At 43.8% G+C, this 20,576-nt stretch overlaps 1 protein-coding gene and 1 long non-coding RNA gene across 5 annotated transcripts in view; one reads left to right on the top strand and one right to left on the bottom strand.

The window, feature by feature from the left end:
• DIPK1B (divergent protein kinase domain 1B) overlaps positions 1 to 2,008 on the top strand; it is a 38,963-nt gene extending 36,955 nt beyond the window's left edge. For both annotated transcript variants that reach the window (XM_084649903.1, XM_084649904.1), the window contains one exon: positions 784 to 2,008. In XM_084649903.1, the coding sequence (XP_084506029.1) occupies positions 784 to 1,596 (813 nt within the window). In that variant the 3' untranslated portion in view covers positions 1,597 to 2,008. The remainder of the gene's footprint in view (positions 1 to 783) is intronic.
• A 1,786-nt stretch (positions 2,009 to 3,794) lies between these two features.
• Positions 3,795 to 19,032, bottom strand: LOC311531977. 3 transcript variants are annotated; one of them, XR_014714314.1, is made up of 6 exons: positions 18,933 to 19,032; positions 17,660 to 17,711; positions 16,598 to 16,646; positions 14,575 to 14,636; positions 8,488 to 8,579; positions 3,795 to 6,890 (listed from the first exon to the last, which is right to left on the bottom strand). It is a non-coding gene; the product is annotated as an uncharacterized lncRNA (long non-coding RNA). The 3 variants fall into 3 exon arrangements; XR_014714315.1 differs by having other exon boundaries at positions 3,795 to 4,047; positions 18,933 to 19,029; XR_014714316.1 differs by having other exon boundaries at positions 3,795 to 8,579; positions 18,933 to 19,020.
• Positions 19,033 to 20,576: the final 1,544 nt, after the last annotated feature.

The following is a 20,576-nucleotide window of genomic DNA, read 5'->3' as shown; positions in this document are numbered from 1 at the left end:
AGTCCTTGGGACCAGCAGTAGTGCTTGCCAGTGGCAAGAAGCCTAGGCTAAATGCATTCGTCTATCCCCTGTAATCTTTGAAAAGATCCAGTCCTGTCTGAAGGACTCTGATCCCCACTGTTTGTTGTAGAGTGAGGCTTTGTGTGATATGTCATATTCAAGATAATCCCCAGAGCAAATACTGTAGGAACCACTAGATAAGGATATACATCCAACAAAATCACTGTGTTAGGTGCGACGGTACATTTCATTCTCATTTTGTTTTGTTTTAGTGTGAGTCTCTACCACTCCTGTGCAGTCTAGCAGTAGTGTTTGAACCTAAACCAGGGTGTTTAAGAGGACATCCTCTTATTTTCACTTGAGATGTATTTACTCTTTTGTAATTAGAATATAGATTTGACTGTAATAGATTTCCTACGAAGAAGGAGTTGGTGGCTCTGATCCCAGATTGGCTCCAACCCGAGGCTGGCTCCAACTGGTTTAGAACCACTACACTCCAAGGGTGTTGGACAGGCACAAAGGTGTGTCAAGAGCATAGCCAGGGAATGCTGCACTCTGCCTATCCCCGTGAGGGCTTATCCCACATTAGAGCAGCTTTCAGCAGCAAAATCACTCTGAGAATCTAAAGGGCTGTAAGCAGCTGGCTGCAGCAGAATGCGTGTCTCAGGGTTGTTCTAGTATTTTTACCTCACTCAGAGAGCAGCACCCTAATACTCTGCCCTGAATTAATGTACACAATGGGTAAAATTTGAAGAGCTGATGCAATTTCTTATTGGTTTGCAGGCTAACTTAGGAGATCAGACATCACTTGCAGCCTTGGTGAACCAAATCATCACCATGGCAGATGTGAACAGAGATGGGAAAGTGTCTCTGGCAGAGGCCAAATCCATCTGGGCTCTACTTCATCTGAACGAATTCCTGCTCATGCTCTCCTTGCATGAGAAAGAGCACACCTCCAAATTGCTGGGACACTGCGGGGACCTGTATGTCACAGAGAAGATCCCTCACAACTCCCTCTATGGTACTAATGTCCCTCACTTCTTCCAGCCATTGCTGCCTTCAGCTGTACACCGGATTATTCACCAGTGGTTTGCCCCAGCCTGGCCCAGGAGAGCAAAAATCGCCATTGGCCTTTTGGAGTTTGTGGAGGAGATATTCCATGGGACATACGGGAACTTCTACATCTGTGAAACCAGCTTTAAGAATGTGGGCTACAATGACAAGTATGACTTCAAAATGGTCAACCTGAGGAGGGTGGCAACAGAGATGACAATCAGAGGTTTCCTCAAGGGACGTCACTGTGAGCAGAACGTGGACTGCACCTACGGGAAGGACTGCATGGCGACTTGTGACAAACTCATGAAGCAGTGCAAGAGTGACATGGTCCAGCCCAACCTGGCAAAAGTCTGCGGGCTGCTGCAGGATTACTTGCTGTACGGAGCTCCATCTGATTTGAAAGAAGAGCTGCAGAAGCAGCTACGAACCTGTATGACCCTTAGCGGCCTGGCTAGCCAGATGGAAGTGCACCATTCACTTGTGTTGAACAATCTCAAGACCTTGCTTTGGAAGAAGATTTCAAATACCAAATATTCCTAACAGGACAGCCGTGACTGTGGGCTATAGTGTTGGTATCCAGTTAAGGACAGAAGGTCATGCCTCCTCATTCCACCAGAGGAAATGCACCGGAAGCAGGTAGTTCACATGGCTGCAGTCCTTTTTCCTTCATGAAACCCCCACCGCCAATAAAGCATCAGTGACCCGTACTACTTAGCAAAATCATCAATAGCGTGCTTTAGGTCTGTAAAGAACATGATGCAAAGTAGAAATACCAACAACCTGGCTGAATAGGTTTGGGAGAAGAAGATAGAGGAACCAGAGTCGAGCTGCACCTCTTTCCTGCTAATCAAGGAACAATCACAAGTGCAGAAAGAGAATGAATCATCATGCTGTAATTGTCATATCTTATTTTGATGAACACTTCTGATGTAAATAAATAGCTTTTATGTGAGCAGCCCTGGTACGTCAATGGCAAACAGCCTTTTAAATACCAGCATCCTGGTGATTCTTAAAAGGGTAGATTATCCCACGCTGGAGTCTGCACAATTTATTTTAACGTCTGAATTTGATTCTGTAAAATTCAGACACCGTGTTGGGAGCAGGTAAGACAAGCTCACCCACACACACTTTGAGTCTGGTTGTTACACACCTTCCTGAACTGCCTGACCACATAGTAGGTAGGTCCTGGCGAATTCTAGGTTTTCTAGGAATTCTAGGTTTTGCTACGCTTGCGAGAAGGAGCATTGCCTGGTGGACCGCACCATTACCCATTTGCATTGTTTAATAATGTATTAAAATGATTACAGTTGAGGGAAAACACTGATGGCTATAACATAAGGATAAAACAGACCTATACAAATACAGAAAGTCCCCAGACAAAGACACGAACCAAATTAAGAGTGGCATATGCGCTATATAGTATACTGTATTCCCCGTATCAAGAGAATAACAGTGCTCAAACACCAGTTCAGGTCCAAATCTGCCTCTTGGTTTAATTGGCACTTCTAAAATTGACAGGATTTGATTGGAAAGGTAAAAGACTAATCCCCCATTAATCCACTGCTCTTCCCCTGCCCCCAAATAAAAATAAAAGAAAGGAATTTCAAACAATTTTTCAGTAGACAACAAAAACAAATCTCATTTGGCTGTCTAAACACTACCTGCTATTGAAGTACTGACCCTTTGTTTCCATTTGTATAATAATAATCCTTTTAATAATCTTATAATAAACTTATAATAATCCTTTAACATTCACAAGTGCTCTGAACACATGGATGGAGTGGGGTGTTTAGCTTATGTAAACTATTGTTAGTTGGTTCTCCATTCCCTGCACCATTTTTTCCATTCTGATAGACTGTATGCTGGTGATCCGACGGTAGCTTGGTGAAGTGAAGCACACATCTGAAGTACAATCACTAGAAAAAAAAAATTCTGTCCCACAGGATATATGGCCTCTGAAAGCAATCTTTAATGTCACAGCTGTAAAGTTATGAGTCCTTTGGAGTGGAGATATCAGTCCCTACTTTTAGTTCTATAAGACCATCATTATCACTCAACTGTTATTTATGGGGAAAATGTTTTAGTGGCAACAATACTTTAAATCTAGCTTGCAGCCAGTTTAACTTGTTGTCCCAGAGCCAGGCCAGCTTTGCACTACAGTAATTCATACACCAGAAAACTAAGCATCTTTTGTGGGGGTATTTTTGTTGTTTGGGGTTTCAGATTCATTGTGTTATGTCCATAAAAGTTACTCACACTTTTTAAATACTATAAAACTACAGTGTGTAGAAAAAAAGAAAAGAAAAGGAACCTAGAAATGCAAAGGCAAGGCCAACAATCCGAACTTAATGCATGCTATTGCATTAAAAGGGCACTCGGTTTAAGAGTTTTTAAAGGATTCTGCCTAGTTAAGTGCCGGATTTCCCATTTTTTGCCAGTTGAATCAGAAGTGAATTTAAACAATTTTTTATAAAATAAAAAAATTGGAATGGTTCAAATGGATATTACTTACAGTACTGTGAATACATCAGTATAATTCACTTTAGATTAATTGGGTAGGCCCCTTTTCTCTTTAGACTGACACTTAAATGAAGCTCAAACCCCAAGCCAGGAAGAAAGTCTGTTTAAACTTTAGTCTTTTTATGGTTTCACTATCCATTTGCTAATCTGAAAATGCCTGGAAAACACATGAATATAGCATTTAATGTAATTTATCAGGAGCACACACAGAAGCAGTGTAAAGGTCAGAATAGCTTTTTATTCTTTATTGCACCTTGGCTAAACAGGTTACAGAAAACATTTACAGTTGCAAAAATATATTAACATCACACCATATTATATTCACATTCATGGTCTGCAGCGCATGGAGCGTCTTTGAGCAAGTGCATGGCAGAGGATCAAGCTATATCTAGCAAACTTCAAGTGCAGAGATTCTAAATGCTTTCTTTTTCTGCTGTCAGGTTTGTTAGAAAACAAACCTACAGGCATCATCTGCAAACAAAGTGCACCAGCATATTAGAATAAGAACTTTAAATAAATGCATTCCTCAAAATGTTGTGCTAGACACTGCAATACTTCAGTACAGGGCTGGCACGCAACATTTTGGCACCCGAGGCGGGGAGCTCAAATGACGCCCCCATTCCCCCTTGCTTGGGCCAAACCTTTGAAATGTCTCCATTCTGCCTTCTTCCTGTTCTACTCCTCTCATGTTACTGCTCTGCTACCTACCCCAATAAAGGAGAACTAACAACTTAAAATGCCTTGTTCAAAAATTTTAAGTAACACAACTTTCAAACACCTGAACAGCAAATGTAACTTTTCTTGTCTGCATAGTAAACACTGGCATTTTTATCTGTTTGAATAATCAAAGTGGTGCTTTCCGTGCCTTCTTGGTTGCAAAGATTTGAACTGCTTCCTGAAGGTCCACAGTCTGGGCCAGCTCATGGTCTACTGAGATGGTTGCAAGGCCAACCAGCCTCTCCTGTGTCACTGTGGAGCGTAGATGTGATTTTATTAACTTCAACTTGGAGAAGCTGTGTTCTCCACAGACAACTGTTACAGGAAGTGTTAGAAGTATGCGCAGAGCAACAAAAACATTTGGAAAGAGGGTGGTCATCTTATTTGTGCACATATATTCCAGAACAGCCTTTGGAGTTGATCCAGCTGAAATGTATCTTGAAAGGGCTTTCAGTTCATCACCTAAATCACTCATATCAATATCGCGAATGTCATCACGTGTCAACACTGTCTCTGGTGCTGTCAAGGTTCCTCCCCCACTCTGAACTCTAGGGTACAGAGTAATATCTTGCATGAAAACCTCCTTAGCTTACTTTTACCAGCTTAGGTTAAAACTTCCCCAAGGTACAAATTAATTTTATCTTTTGTCCTTGGAATAACCACTGCTACCACCAAACTCTAACTGGGTTTACTGGGAAACATAGTTTGGACACGTCTTTCCCCCCAAAATCCTCCCAACCCTTGCACCCCACTTCCTGGGAAAGGTTTGGTAAAAATCCTCACCAATTTGCATAGGTGACCACAGACCCAAACCCTTGGATCTGAGAACAATGAAAAAGCATTCAGTTTTCTTACAAGAAGACTTTTAATAGAAATAGAAGTAAATAGGAGTAAAGGAATCAGCCCTGTAAAATCAGGATGGTAGGTACCTTACAGGGTAATTAGATTCAAAACATAGAGAATCCCTCTAGGCAAAACCTTAAGTTACAAAAAAGACACACAGACAGAAATAGTCATTCTATTCAGCACAATTATTTTCTCAGCCATTTAAAGAAATCATAGTCTAACACATACCTAGCTAGATTACTTACTAAAAGTTCTAAGACTCCATTCCTGTTCTATCCCCGGCAAAGCAGCATACCGACAGACACACAGACCCTTTGTTTCTCTCCCTCCTCCCAGCTTTTGAAAGTATCTTGTCTCCTCATTGGTCATTTTGGTCAGGTGCCAGTGAGGTTACCTTTAGCTTCTTAACCCTTTACAGGTGAGAGGATTTTTCCTCTGGCCAGGAGGGATTTTAAAGGGGTTTACCCTTCCCTTTATATTTATGACAGGTGCCCTGCATTGCTGGTGTAGGTCTTCTTCAGGTATAGTGAGGAGTTTTGGAATATCATACAACATCCCCCAAATATACTGCTGTGTTCCTTGAGCTGCATGAAATGTTCTTCAACTGACTGTATTGCACAATTTAGCACCTGGTTAAAGAATTCAACTTTGAATTGTTGTTTGGGGTCTCTTATGGGATTATCCAGTGCCTCGTAATCAAAATGTCATCTTCTTCGGTGACTCTTGTATTCTTGAATGGGTGGGAAAATAGCTTCAGTGTGAAGATTTCTGCCAACTTCTGTGTACTCTTCAGAACACTTTGAAATCCCTCATCTGACCGCTAAGACTGTAGGTGTGACTTTGCTTTGTCCAGTTGTTCCATTGCTTCAGATATATCAAGGTCAACACCTTGGAGTCTCTTGCTTACAACATTTATTTCAAACAGTATATCATGCCACAACACTAAGTCACACAGAAATTTGAAGTTATGTATGTTTCTGGTGATTCCATTTCTCTCTGCCACTGTTCTCCCACAAACAGTTCCTGTCATAGCATTATCCTCCCTATCTTCCCAATTTGGTTTTTGATAGGCTTTATCGCCTCCACTCGACTTTCCCATCATGTGGCACTCAGTGGTTTCAGTGTCAGAGAGGATGTTCCCAGATGTTGCTTCAAAGTTTGCCATCAACTTGTTGATGCAGTTCATGCAGAGAAAAATACACAGATGCTTTGAATTACATTAAAAAATTCAGCAGCCTCACTAGAAGCTGATGCTGCATCACTGACCACCAAGTTCAATGAATGAGAACTCCATGGGACATAAAAAGCTCGAGGGTTTAACTCTCAGATCCGTGTCTGCACTCCTCTGTTATTTCCTCTCATGTTGGCACCATTATCATAGCCCTGACCTCTCATGTCAGCTATTGCAATTCCCGTATCTTCCAGCTTTTTAAGCAGCACATTTGTCATACCAGCTCCTGTAGTATCATCAATGTCAATACTAGAAAATGCTCTGACAGTCACCATTGCAGGGACATTTTCACTAGGTTCTGTTGTTGTTACAAAACGCACCATTAAAGTCATTTGTTCCATATGGCTGATGTCAGGTGTGCAGTCCAGAATAACAGAGTAATATCTTGCTGACTTCAGATCTGCCACAATCTTCTGTTTGACTTTTGTTGCCAGTAACCGTATGATTTCATTTTGAATTGTTTTTCCAAGGTAGTGGTGTGTGTACATTTCTTGGGTGTCAGAGTAGCAGCCGTGTTAGTCTGTATTTGCAAAAAAGAAAAGGAGTACTAGTGGCACCTTAGAGACTAACCAATTTATTTGAGCATAAGCTTTTGTGAGCTACAGCTCACTTCATCGGATGCTGTAGCTCACAAAAGCTTATGTTCAAATAAATTGGTTAGTCTCTAAGGTGGCACTTAGTACTCCATTTCTTGGGTGGTGACTCTTCTTAGATGCTCCTGAAGTACAGCATCAAACTCAGCCATCAGCTCCACAATTTTAAGGAAGTTTCCACTGTTTGGCACATACAGCTGATCTGAAGTGCCATGCAGTGCTAGGTTTTGGGTAGCAAGCGTTCTCACAATGGCAATGTGCCTTTTCAGAACATTTTGCCAATAAAGAGACTGATGCAATCTTCACTTGATGCTGATTATCTATGGTGGCCTTTAACCTTAGCCTCATCTCAAGCTTTTTCCACCTATGGAATGCTGTCTGGTGATTTGCTGCCTTCTCATGGCATGCCAGATTTCTAGGCAGATTTTTCCAGTCTTCTGTTCCTGTAGAACCCAATGTGGCTGGAACATTAGACTGGAAGAGTTTGCAACACACACAGTATGCAGCATTCTGGGTTTTTGAGTACATAAGCCATGGCCTCTCCACTTTGTCACCATTGGGGATTTCACGCCAGTAATGTGTTGGATGGAAACTTCTATTTTCATTGTCTTTGGGGAACATGAAGTTTTTCACTTGCTGTGGCTCATGCAGTATAAGGAAGTCCCTCAGGCTACTGCTCAAGTGGGTCCACAGTCCTGGATCATCTAGACTTAAGGAACTAAACTCAGCAGCAGCTGTTTCTTGTGCCTCTCCCACACTGTTCTCTCATCTACACTTTTCTTCAGGAATGTACATGGTTACATCCATTTGAGATGGAGATATGGATGCTGCAGTAGCTGGCAGGTCACCTGCACTCTGACTAACTGGAAGATCAGGCATCTCCTCACCACTCACATCCTCACTGGGGCCAGAAGGCTCACCGTGAACATTTGTGTCTATGTATCTCAGGAGAGCTCCGTCCTGCTTAGATAGACCAGCTTCCTTTGCTTTCTTTCTTTTTCTGAATACTGCCCCAGAGGGAATTTTTCTTCTTTCACTCATGACTGCTGTTCTGTGCCAGCTATAGTGGCTCTCAACACTCAGTTGAAGAGGACAAATAAGCAGGCTGGTGGCAGAGCGAGTGAGGGAAGATATTAGTGTCTTAAGGGCCTAACTGGCTCCTACTACTTCAGTTGACTGCCTGTTCCCCTCAAGTGGGTTCAGGGAAGCAGCAGGAAACAGGAATCTCCCTGAGAAGCTGGTGTTAATCAGTCCAGGCTCCTGGGGGGTGCTAGAGAGGTACATAAGAGGCTCCTCCTCCTCTCTTCTCCCTGCAGCTCCTGCTGCTTTCTGTTATTCCTTCTCACCTTTTCTCCTGCCTGCCTGTTATGTCTCTTGTGCCCTCCTTCCTCTAGCACAGAACTCCACCATCTCTGTGCATCTAGATCAGAGAAAATACATACGCACCAGCAGCAGACACAATTTTCTACACTCTGGATTCTAGTGGTGCCCCCCCCCCCACAGTCTGGCACCACCTCAGGTCACCTCATGGTAAGGCCAGCCCTGCTTCTGTAGCTCAGGAAGGTACATCATACTGCTCCTCAAGCACGTCTGGTTTGACACCTCTGATTGTGGCTCTGAGGGGAAAGAGAGAAGCTGATCAGTCCCTGCATTTAAGACCTTGCTGATCACTGTGGTACAGCATCCGAGTACATTACACATTTAACATGAGCATACATCTCTGTTCTGATTAGCAACAAGATGATCTTGTCCCTGTAGCCAATGGACCAAGGATGTTGAACCGAGTCAGTTATGACTCAAGGACTATTCAGAGAATTTCATTTCTCAAAGAAAAACAGCTCTGTAAAATGAAACCCAGTTTTCAGGAAAGTCATTACAATGGCTAAATGAAGAATTCGAAAGGAGCTTACATTTTAACCATTCCGTGCCCAGGAACAGTGGTAGGTGGACATTACTAAGAAACAAAGCAATATGGATTCAGTGGGTAAAATTTATCCCAGCACTGAAGGCCTGGCAGGAGGCCTTATGCAACCTGTAAACCCCAATTAATCCCTTTGACAATGCATTTAAGTCATGAATACGGCTCTGTGCACACACTGAGCTGAATTTTGTTCCAGTAAAGAATACTCAGGGCCCATTTAACAAAGAGGATACAGGGTTAAGAAGCCATTCACAACCTCGTGACTTGTCCACAGCAAAGGATTCCATTTTTGCGTAGGGTTATTGGGCTGATGGTTCAGTGTTGCTTCAGGACATGGGTCACTCCAGAAAAAAGTTAAAGATCTAATCATTTGAGAGTTTAGCAAGCCATAGGGTCTTTTTTCCAATCCTTTCTTGCTTATGAGGGTCTTCTGCATCCCTCAGAGTCCTCTGCCAGTTCCCACCTTCCCCCCTAATCACCACTGTAAAGCCAACTTGTAGCCATCTTCCTTCCAGCCAAAGAGGAACGAAGCATCAGTAGCAAATCTCAAAATGAGTAGATGCTATTGGTGAGCAATGCAAGGTTCTCTCTCTGCCTCCCACCTCAAAACTAAAAGTTGTGTGTGCTAACCTCACAGCAGGTCCAAGCCCGTATCAATCAGAGCCAAAACTAAATTGTATGATTACATCAGCAAGCAGGCTTGAGATTGAGAATCTATGTTAGTGTAATTTCTATGAGATTCTGCAAGAGAGATATACAGGGAGGATCAATAACAGAAGGACATCAGGTGCTAAATTAAGCAGTCCTGCACCTGCTCCAACTCTTACTTTAACTTACACCTTCCTATGGCTGCTCAGTATGAAGATGCAGCTATTAGACACCCTTATGAAGTCTAGCTTGGATTTTGGCTCTTGGTATTCAAACTGGGTCTCCAATAGCAACAGAGAGCATTACCCAGGATGCCACTGAGCTGCACCAAAGGGATGATTTTTTCCAAAACCATTTGCAATCAAGGATTTATCATTCTCAGCTGTACTCCAACAGACTAGATCTAGCCTTAGTTATTTACTAAGGTTTTATTACTTTGATATCCAAATTGCTTCATCTCCTTTCGGCAACTAATTTCACTAATATGATCGAGTTGTAGTAGTTTCTGGGCATATTCAGTAATAAGATTTGATACAAGAACTCATCTCAGATAATAACACCATTGCCACAAGCTGCAGGTAAAAGCCCATGGCAGCTGATAAGAAAACCTGATGCAGAAACCAAATTATAGCTATATTTATGAAGAGATTATTGCCATATTTAGTAAGCATGAATTCTAAGACAACTCAAGAAGAAAAAGCAAAGGCAGCATAAGCTAAACTGGGTCTCAAGACATGTTTTATGTTTAATTTATAATATGCAACAATGCACATTTTAAACTTTTCTTAAGATACATGCTTCTTGACAGTTTATTAAGTTTCTCACTATATCAGTAACATTTCAACTCTTCCAAGTTTTTTTTTTTAAATCCTCCAAGTTTGTCTCTTATAGCTTTTCCATCATACTCCTATTTCCATGAGTTCAAGATGTTGGTGGGGTACATGAATTAAAAAAACAAAACTTGAAATATGAAATCATATGACCATTCCACAAATTATTGTTTGTTCCATATTAACACTTGTGTCAAGACTGGAGCTTTCATTCTCTCAAACTCAGACCCTCAAAGGCCTGACACCACATGGCTATTGCGATTTTACAACTGCAACCGTCAGGCTGCTGGAGTGCTTAAATCAAATGTGTTGGAGTCCCAACCTACTACCTCTATTTGCAGTGTCTCAAACGTTTTCAGAGATCCCAATTACATCTGTAGGAAATTACATATAAACACCTGGTAAAGTAACAAACTCAACTGAGGTTTCCATGCTCATCTGTTTAATCCTTAGGAAGACTGGTATTTTCCACACTAGATGAACACATATTGGAACATAGGCTTTTAGTTTCTCTTGAACTCATTTAGCTGTGCCCAGGTCTAGGAACAGTGACTTCCATAAGGTAACATATGCAATATCTAGCCAGTGAGCTGTAACTAGAGAACTAGCCTAATTTCTTAATTTCTTTGTATTCCTTGGTTTAAATCAGACCATTACTTAATTGTGTAGTTAGTCCAAAAAAACCATTATCTTAAATTCTGCTCAACATCTCGGACTGTAATTATGCAGATCATTTCTTTTTTCCCCCCACTCTCTTAATTATCTTGATTCTTATTTGGCTATCATTTTACTACTGACCTCTTTCTGGCACAGCTTTCAATATGCTATACCAGGGGTGGGCAAACTACGGCCCGCAGGATTGCCCCCTGTGGTGCCACAGACCCTGCACCGCTCTCAGAAGTGGTCAGCACCACATCCCTGGGGCCCTGGGGTAAGAGGGCTCTGTGCATTGCCCTTGCCTCCAGGCACTGCCCCCCACAGCTCCCATTGGCCAGGAACAGGGAACCATGGCCAATGGGAGCTTTGGGGGAGGTACCTGGAGGCATGGCAAGGGCAGCCCACGAAGCCTGGGCCCCCCCCGCAGGGACAGGGTTCCAGCTGCTTCCCAGAGTGGCACTGCGTGGGGCCAGGGCACGCATGCAAGGAGTCTGCCCTGTTGCGTACTGCTGCGACCCGAGCCGCTTTAGGTAAGCGGCACCAGGCCGGAGCCTGAACCCCTCCTGCACCCCAACCCCCTGCCCTGAGCCCCCTCCTGCACACAATTTCCCCACCCAGATGTGGCCCTCAGCCCAAAAAGTTTGCCCACCCCGTGCTATACTATAACCCCACCCCCTCAACCTCTCTTCACGTGGGGTATGAACGGTTAGACAGATGGAAGTTTCAAAAGTACTTTATTTTTCACAATATTTACATCTTGGATATTTGTGATTTAAATGCAATACAGTGAAGACGACTTATTTTAGAGATTATGCCACAGCATGGAATGGCTCTAGATTCTGAGGTATGAGTCAATGTGACCAAAGGTTTTTCTTTCAAAGCATGTCTTACTTTAAAATGTTGGTATTTTCACTGGCTGAAAGTCAGAACCATAGATGAGTCCCCCAGGAAGGTATAGTCCATATCTGGATTTCTGTCCGGCTTTGGGAAGATAATTATTAACTAGCAGTATTAACATGTTGGGGAATCCACTGAGCGAGTAACCCTTCTGCACAGAAGTGATCTTAATACTGGGCAATTTTTAAATAAGACATTTTTGTTTTACCTAATGTAACTGCATCTCCTAAAGACTAGGCATCAGATTCATTGACATGTTCAAACCAAAGCGATAAGCATCTGCTTGAGTCACTGTATTTTAATCAAATTCTAGAATTCTATTTTCTCTGATTTTCTCAAATTTTTGTCTTAGATTTTTTACATTTTCTAGCAGCATAATTCAACTGAACATGATTTTCTGAGGATTTTAAAAAGTTATACTTTTAACAAGGTGAAGTTTTAAAATAGCCTCATTAGGCATTTACTACCCTGATGGAACCCTTGATCTAATTAAAGACTTATGAGAAACCAAATATATATTTGAGGGGGATAAAAGAAATCAGGGATTTTAAATGAAACATTCACATCTTAATGCATGAATCTTTCCACAGAACTGCAGCCGTATACACCACAACCTTATTGACATTCTTTTAAGAAGCCACTGCTATCGGGCAGCGCCTTTTCCCAATTAAATGGCTCATTTTTGCAGCCACCAGCTACCCATTTGGTTAATGGCACCTTTGGCCCCTATAATGCCCACTTAATGAGGACATTTTCCAGCATTCAGCACTTCCAGATTTTATCAGGCTATTAGTCAAAGCCTTCAGGAGTTTTAGAAAACTCAGTCTGGCGATAGCCTATTCCTCTTCAGTCACCTTATACCACCAATACAGTGGAGGACTATCTGCACTATACTCCCAGAGATGGCATAGGTTGCACAATTATTACAACACGTTTATATCTTTGCTTCCTAACAGAACATTAGCTTGGAGGTCAAGCTTCTTTGCAGATGCATTAACATATAAAACTCAGTAGAAAACTTACAAGCCACGTTGCAGCTTTAAAAAAAAACCAGAACTTTTCTTTAATCAGATCAAAGCATTTCACCTTTGGATGCACTGTAAAGTTTATTCCTCTTATAAAAGGACTTCACTGAATTTCTGCATGGAGTTTGGATTGGATATTGAAAGCGTATTCTTTTATCTCATCTATTCCTTTAACATGTCTGAATTAACTTGTTTTATTACATACTTGTGACATATGATGAATGCTTTTGCAGTGTTTGAAAGGATTTTGCAAACAGACATGTGGAAACATACAATCAGCGTTGAAGTTCTTTAGCAAATGTGTGTACTGATTTAGCATAATTTTGTTGTTGAGACATTTGAGAAAAATTCTGTGCTTTAATAACTTTGTATTACAAGTTAATTGCTATACTAATGCATTAAGACCAATTTAATTTGAAACTCAACAGTCCTTAAATGTGCTTATTACTTTAAAACCTTAACACAAATTCAATCTCTACAGAACAGTCTGATACAAAGAAAACAGACAGCCCCCTCACTCTTCCTCCCCAAATTAATAAATTGTTTAGCCGCGGTAAATGTCTGCATCCATTCTTTAAGGATATAGACTCAAAGCAGCCAGTGCTTCCTGTCTGCCTCCTTCTGGCATAAAGACAACACTGCAGTTGTATTTACGTCTCCACGGGGCAGTAACTGATTAGCAGGCAATGGTAATCGGAAAATTTAAAAACGTAGCCTTGCCAACTGAAGTAGCAAACATCTACTTTAGCTATCTGAACTTAAGAGACTAATACGTCTCCACAATGTTGACACACTAGTGGTGGACCTGCCCTGTGCCAGACGGTTATCAGGAAATATTATGATGAAAGTAATGTAGTTCTGCTTGTGTGCACATGAATTTTATAGTGCTTACAAATAATGTACATCTAAAACATAAAATATGAGAGCTCTAACAGACTGTCAGTTTCCTACATTAGCCAGAAAAAAAGTTCCAGCCCAAACCCAGTAGACAATGATGTACATGATTGTTCTAAATTAAATAATGAATGCATTATAGGATTGTCTTCCACGATCACTGGGTTTTTCTTTAAGGCTTAAAAAGCAAAGATGGACACAAAGTAGGAAAAAATAATTGCTGAGTGTTTCTCAAAATTAACGGTATATAGTCTGGGAGCTTAGATCCAAAATGAACGTTGTAGAAATATAAGCTACAAAGAGAAATGTACTCAAAGTTTTTAATTCCATGAAAATAGTTTACAGGTTGAATTTAAAAATCCCCTTCAGACTAAGTAACCTAAACATATGCATGAGCACAGTGCTGCAGAGAAGAAGAAAGCGAAACTGATTACAACAAAAGTGAAACTACCAATCTAATATAAATTCGGGGCATTAAAAGAGGGGAGGGGGAAATCAGCAAAAATGGTGGAAGGTAAGTTACATTTTAAGCCTTCTTTCATTTTCAAGCATCTAACAGTTTATTGGTGATATAGATAAGGATATGTTCTTTTATAAATATGATTAAAAAAAATAACCTGACCATGATGTCCCTTAAACATCAGTTTTTATGCTCCAACTCACTGGCACCAGCAGTTGTGGTAACTGATCTCATGCCAGGAATATTAGATTCCGGTGCTAAGGATGCCATAATACGTACCTTCAACAGCACTTATGTTACACAATTTCAAAGGAAATTAGTGCTGTCCTCCTCCAAAGCAACTGTGAATAGGAGACAGAATATCAAACGTTTGCAAAGCAAGGCAGTGATTTTAAAATACTTCTCAGAAGTTCTTCCTATTTTAAAATTATACATTCAAATGTAAAACCCACTGAACTGTTCTTTTATTTCCATGCAGGCAATACGTGAACTCAGTAATGTTCCTACAATTCATATATCATTTGCTTACCCCCCCCTTTCATTGGACACTCCGTAACCTGTATAATTCAACCACTCTGCATGCCAACAATGTAGCCACAAATATTTCTACTTTAATTCATAAGTAACCAGAATTTATCTCTTTGCTCTTTCATTAAGAAGTGTGTCTAAGTCTCACAAACCCAGAACTGAAGCTAATGGATTAACATTTGAATAGAAGCATTACTTACGGCTTGTCTACATGGGAAATTAAGCAGCAAAACTATAGCTGAATAATTAGACTGCTATACGTATACTGGGAGAACGCCTCATGTGGCATTCTTATTCCAGGATAAGAATGTCCTTTTTTCACATAGCTTAAACTGCGGCCAAAGAGACATTAGATAAACCGGAAAGTCACTCTCTCATTCCAAAAAGAAAAGGAGTACTTGTGGCACCTTAGAGACTAACCAATTTATTTGAGCATGAGCTTTCGTGAGCTACAGCTCAGCTCATGCTCAAATAAATTGGTTAGTCTCTAAGGTGCCACAAGTACTCCTTTTCTTTTTGCGAATACAGACTAACACGGCTGTTACTCTGAAATCTCTCATTCCAGAGTCTTAGAATTTATTTGATAGTTTTTGTCTTTAAAGTGCTTTAAAAGTACAACCCCCAAAAAATCTCATGAGAGGTATTAAAACGTTAACCCCAATTTACAGATAGCAGAACAGACACCAAGTAGCAATCTTCCCAAGGCCACAGAAGACAGTTTCAAAGGCAAACATGGGACTGAGGAGTTCCCGAGAATAGAACAGTCACTTCTACTTGTCCTTGCATACAAGGATGTAGGGCCTTTTCCTGACGCAGCTAAAATTAGTGTGCTTTTAACTGCCTTTCAAAGGATATTTGCGCCATCTTTCACCAATTCTCTGGAGAAAGCAGGTATACTTGGAAACAATGTTAGGCTACTAATCATTCTGAGTGCTCACAGGTTTCAGAACAACTGAGCGTAGACGCAGCCTCTTCCTCTCTGCCACCTAATGACACACACATGGCATGACAGCCACAAGTGTAACGCCTCTAGGGGCATGGGACGATTAATATATAGGATGCTGAAGAGAAGTAGCGATTCTTCCACAATAAATGCAAAGCAGCAACAAACAAAAAAGAAATCCGAAGTAGGACCTCAACCATGAGACTGAAATGGACATATATAATCACCCCCTATCCACTTACAAACAGCTGCAGAATTTCATGAGCAGCTCCTCTGAGACAGCTCTCATCTCTCAGCAATCTAAAGAAATGCAAATACCTGTCATTTTGTAGCTTATATCTGTATTTGATTGTAGAGCTGTACATCAAGGACTTCGCTAACTACTTCCAAATTCTGGTCTAGACAAGACATACTAACAGGCTAGTGTAGACAAGGCTGTGTGTATAACCCATGTCAGTTTAACATGTGTTAAAGGCACACCGCCTTGTCTACACTCCAGGCTGTCAACATTGTTAGCAAAATTTCAGAGTAGCAGCGTGTTAGTCTGTATTCGCAAAAAGAAAAGGAGGACTTGTGGCACCTTAGAGACTAACCCATTTATTTGAGCATAAGCTTTCGTGAGCGACAGCTCACTTCATCGGATGCATCCAATGAAGTGAGCTGTAGCTCACGAAAGCTTATGCTCAAATAAATGGGTTAGTCTCTAAGGTGCCACAAGTCCTCCTTTTCTTATCGCTAACACATCCTAATTCCTAGTCTAGACAAGGGTTTAGCCGATGGTCTCTGATATATGGAAGTACTATTTAGAATGTACACGGTCTCCATGCTCACCTCATTCCTAGGATGCAGACTTCTTGGACCATGGTATCTTTTGATTGTTCTGCCGAAAAAGACAAAACACACTGTACAGCAATTATAATCATTCTAAAATTTGACATGAAAAGGAATTATAATTCAAGAGAGATGGAAAGGATGGGATGTTTGGATCTAGGCTATTTCAGAGTTCAGAGAAACAGAGTTGGATTCAGGCTCACCTCTGCAAACATAATGTTCTTGAAAAAATGGAGGGCGGGGGGGAATAATGTGCTAGATGGGCGTTTATTTCCATTAAAGAATCCCAGTCTGCAGAGTGAAATATCAGGGCAGGTCCACCTATAATTTTAAAGATCGCCAAATACCGAGTAAATTGCAGTTCACGGAAACACCAGGTCACAATGGTACCTAAACAAAGTTAGAGCTCCCCACTCTTGCTGATCAAAACAGTGAATTTTCACAAAAGACCTTGTTCATCCTCTTTACGCTACTTCAGAACCAATATCACCAGGGGATACCAAATGACCGAAGGGGACTGATACTGGTGGAATACAATACTCATCAATTCTAGGCTGCTGATTCAAATTCAGCTCCAACTGGTAGTACTTAACTAAAATTGGTTCGCCACTAAACAGCTATCTGCTGGTAATGCACAATAGGTTACATAGCATCAGTCCAACGTAGGACAAATGCCCACATTGCAAAAGGCATCACCACAATTTGCCCCAATGGAATGGGTAGAGAGACCAATTACCTTCTTGCCCAGAGGTGGACACACTGGGGCAGGGCAGAGAAACTGTCCCTCCTCCTGACATGTGATACCTGCAGTTGATAGAAAACTTCTATCTCCACAGCTCTTAATCCAACACCTTTCACTGACTACTACATTTACATTGAACAATGTAAAGAAAAGAAACAAAATGTCAGGCTGCTAATCATTCTGAGCGCTCATGATTTCAGAGCGCTGAGCGTAGACACAGCCTCTTCCTCTCTGCCACCTGATGACACAAACATGGCATAGCAACCATATCTGCAACGCCTATAGGGGCATGTAGTGAACCTGCATGAAATGATGCTCACCTGAGCTCTAGGAGAAAACCTCTTGCATGTGCAGTATTCACATTTCCACCCCCTGTAAAAACAGCAAAAACACAGAAAATAAATAGAGCATTTGTTATACTCATTTGGACACGCGCTTCAGGGGCCCACTATTTAGGTATCAGTGTGTGGCGGAGAGCAGTTTGGAAAACTAAACCCTACAGCCAAACTGAATATAACCTCTTGTTTCTCTTATGAGGATAAAACATGTAGCCCGAGGGGGGGGGGGGAGTGGGCGCCCTAGGAGCAGACAAGGGAGGGGGGGAAGGGAAGGGAGGCGCCGCGAACACGGACGGGGGGGGGGGGGGGAAGGGAGGCGCCGCGAAGGACGGCCGGGGGGGGGGGGGGAAGGGAGGCGCCGCGAACACGGACACGGACACGGACCGGGGGGGGGGAGGGGAAGGGAGGCGCCGCGAACACGGACACGGACCGGGGGGGGGGAGGGGAGGCGCCGCGAACACGGACCGAGGGGGGAGGGGAAGGGAGGCGCCGCGAACACGGACGGGGGGGGGAGGGGAAGGGAGGCGCCGCGAAGGACGGCCGGGGGGGGGAGGGGGAGAGGGGAAGGGAGGCGCCGCGAAGGACGGCCGGGGGGGGGGGGGGGGAGAGGGGAAGGGAGGCGCCGCGAAGGACGGCCGGGGGGGGGGGGGGGAGAGGGGAAGGGAGGCGCCGCGAAGGACGGCCGGGGGGGGGGGGGGGGAGAGGGGAAGGGAGGCGCCGCGAAGGACGGCCGGGGGGGGGGGGGGGAGAGGGGAAGGGAGGCGCCGCGAAGGACGGCCGGGGGGGGAGGGGAAGGGAGGCGCCGCGAACACGGACACGGACGGGGGGGGGAGGGGAAGGGAGGCGCCGCGAACACGGACACGGACGGGGGGGGAGGGGAAGGGAGGCGCCGCGAACACGGACACGGACGGGGGGGGAGGGGAAGGGAGGCGCCGCGAAGGACGGCCGGGGGGGGGGGGGAGAGGGGAAGGGAGGCGCCGCGAAGGACGGCCGGGGGGGGGGGGGGAGAGGGGAAGGGAGGCGCCGCGAAGGACGGCCGGGGGGGGGAGGGGGAGAGGGGAAGGGAGGCGCCGCGAAGGACGGCCGGGGGGGGAGGGGAAGGGAGGCGCCGCGGGTGACCGTTGAGCGGAGCACGGCCCCGGGTCTCTAAGAAGGGAGGGTCCGAGGCAGGGGCCGGCCCCGCTGGGGTGCGGGGTGGCGAGCTCCCCCACAGTCCCTCCAGGGCGAGGGAAGGGCCCGGCCGCTCCTCACTCACCGTCCCTGTGCGGCTCGCCGAGAAAAAGGGGCCGATAGGCCCGCTCCTCCCCCTTATATAGAGCTGCCCGACGGGAGCTCTAAAGGGACCAAAAACCCTGCCCTCCGCGGCCCGCAGCTGCCTCGTGGCCGCAGACACACTCCCCCTGCTGGACAGGAGTGTGAAGTGCAGGGAGTCGGCTTCAGGGGCCCAGGGAGGGGGCGGAGGGGAATGGGAGGAGGAAGAGGGGAGGAAGCAGAGAAGAGGAGAATCAGCAGGGGGAGGGGGGCAAGGCAAAAAGAAAAGAGGGGGCCAATATGGTCAACCTCCAGCATTCAAAAAGCATGAGCCTAGCTCTGTTCAACAGCTAAATACATTCAAAATAGCCTGTGTGTTTGTATTGCTCCTTCTGGTGTCTGAGCCTATTCAGCTCACATTTCCCAGCTTCCTTCCCCAGCCATGCAGGCTAGACACACAGGTTTCCTTTAAAAAAAATAACTACAATGGCGAGAGGCTCAATGAATCCCATGACTCCACAAGATGGAGCTTTAAGAGAAACACCAAATATCTCAAGAGCTGGCAACACTGGAAAGGGGTCTGTAAAGGCAGGGGACGAAAGGAAGGGAAATGGGGAGGAGATCAGCCTTGGGAAGGAACGAGAAGTGGGGTAAGGCTGGATTAGAGACCGATTCCTGTCCAGGAAGTGATTTTACCCCTGGAATATCTCAGTGTGCATGCATATGAGGAGAGCGCTGCAATGAGGCTGATAGACTCAGAGTGAACGGGAAGCTAGTCTGGTGAGTTTGAGTAAGACCTGTGCATCGTTTCCATATTCAAGGTGTGCGCAGACATAGGACCATATAGGTAACAGTGATTACTAAACACACCTTCCTCTTGAAATGAACAGGGACGCTGGTTTAAAAAGCAATGGCACACAGAGACCACTGATCAAATTGTGCTTGTCCAAGTCAAACACAGATCTTGCCCCTGGCGTTAAAATAAACGGATTGTTTCAAATGCTAAGCTGAGAACCCAGTCTTTTCATAATATAGGCTGCACTTCACAAAACACCTAACCATGTGAGTCGTTCAGTGGGAAATCAATGTTAAGCTAAAAAGTTAAGCCCAAGCTTAAGAGCTTTGGTGAACTGGGGCCTTCCAGCACCCATATTTTCCTTCCACATAAAGCAATAGAGTTATAAAATAAAAAATAAAACATCATAACTTCTAATGGAATGCTCTAACCTTTAAAAATATCACACAGTTGTCTGAATAATGCTTTAGTTATTATTGTTACAAGCAACACTTACAATCACTGTGATGGGAAAAGACTGGAGAAAAAAATATTTCCCGCTAGTTTAGGGCATGGCTACACTTGCAGTTGTAGAGCGCTGGGAGTTAAACCAGCCTTCGGAGACTGCAGCAGGGAAAACGCTGCCAAGTGTTTACACTCTCTGCTGGAAGCACACTGATGTGGCCACATTAGCAGCTCTTGCAACGCCACAAAGACCAGTGCATTGTGGTAGCTATCCCAGCATGCAAGTGGCTGCAACGTGCTTTTCAAATGCAGGGGGTGGGGTGGAGTGTAGTGTGACAGGGAGTGTGTTGTGTGTATGTAGGGGGAGAGAGAGAGAGAGAGTTTTTAGGGGGCTGAGAGCGTGTCAGC

This window comes from Lepidochelys olivacea, assembly GCF_965140295.1.
Source record: "Lepidochelys olivacea isolate rLepOli2 genome assembly, chromosome: 16".
NCBI lineage: Eukaryota > Metazoa > Chordata > Testudines > Cheloniidae > Lepidochelys > Lepidochelys olivacea.
Note: the sequence above shows the minus strand (reverse complement) of the source record. Positions and strands in the feature narration are given on the sequence as shown.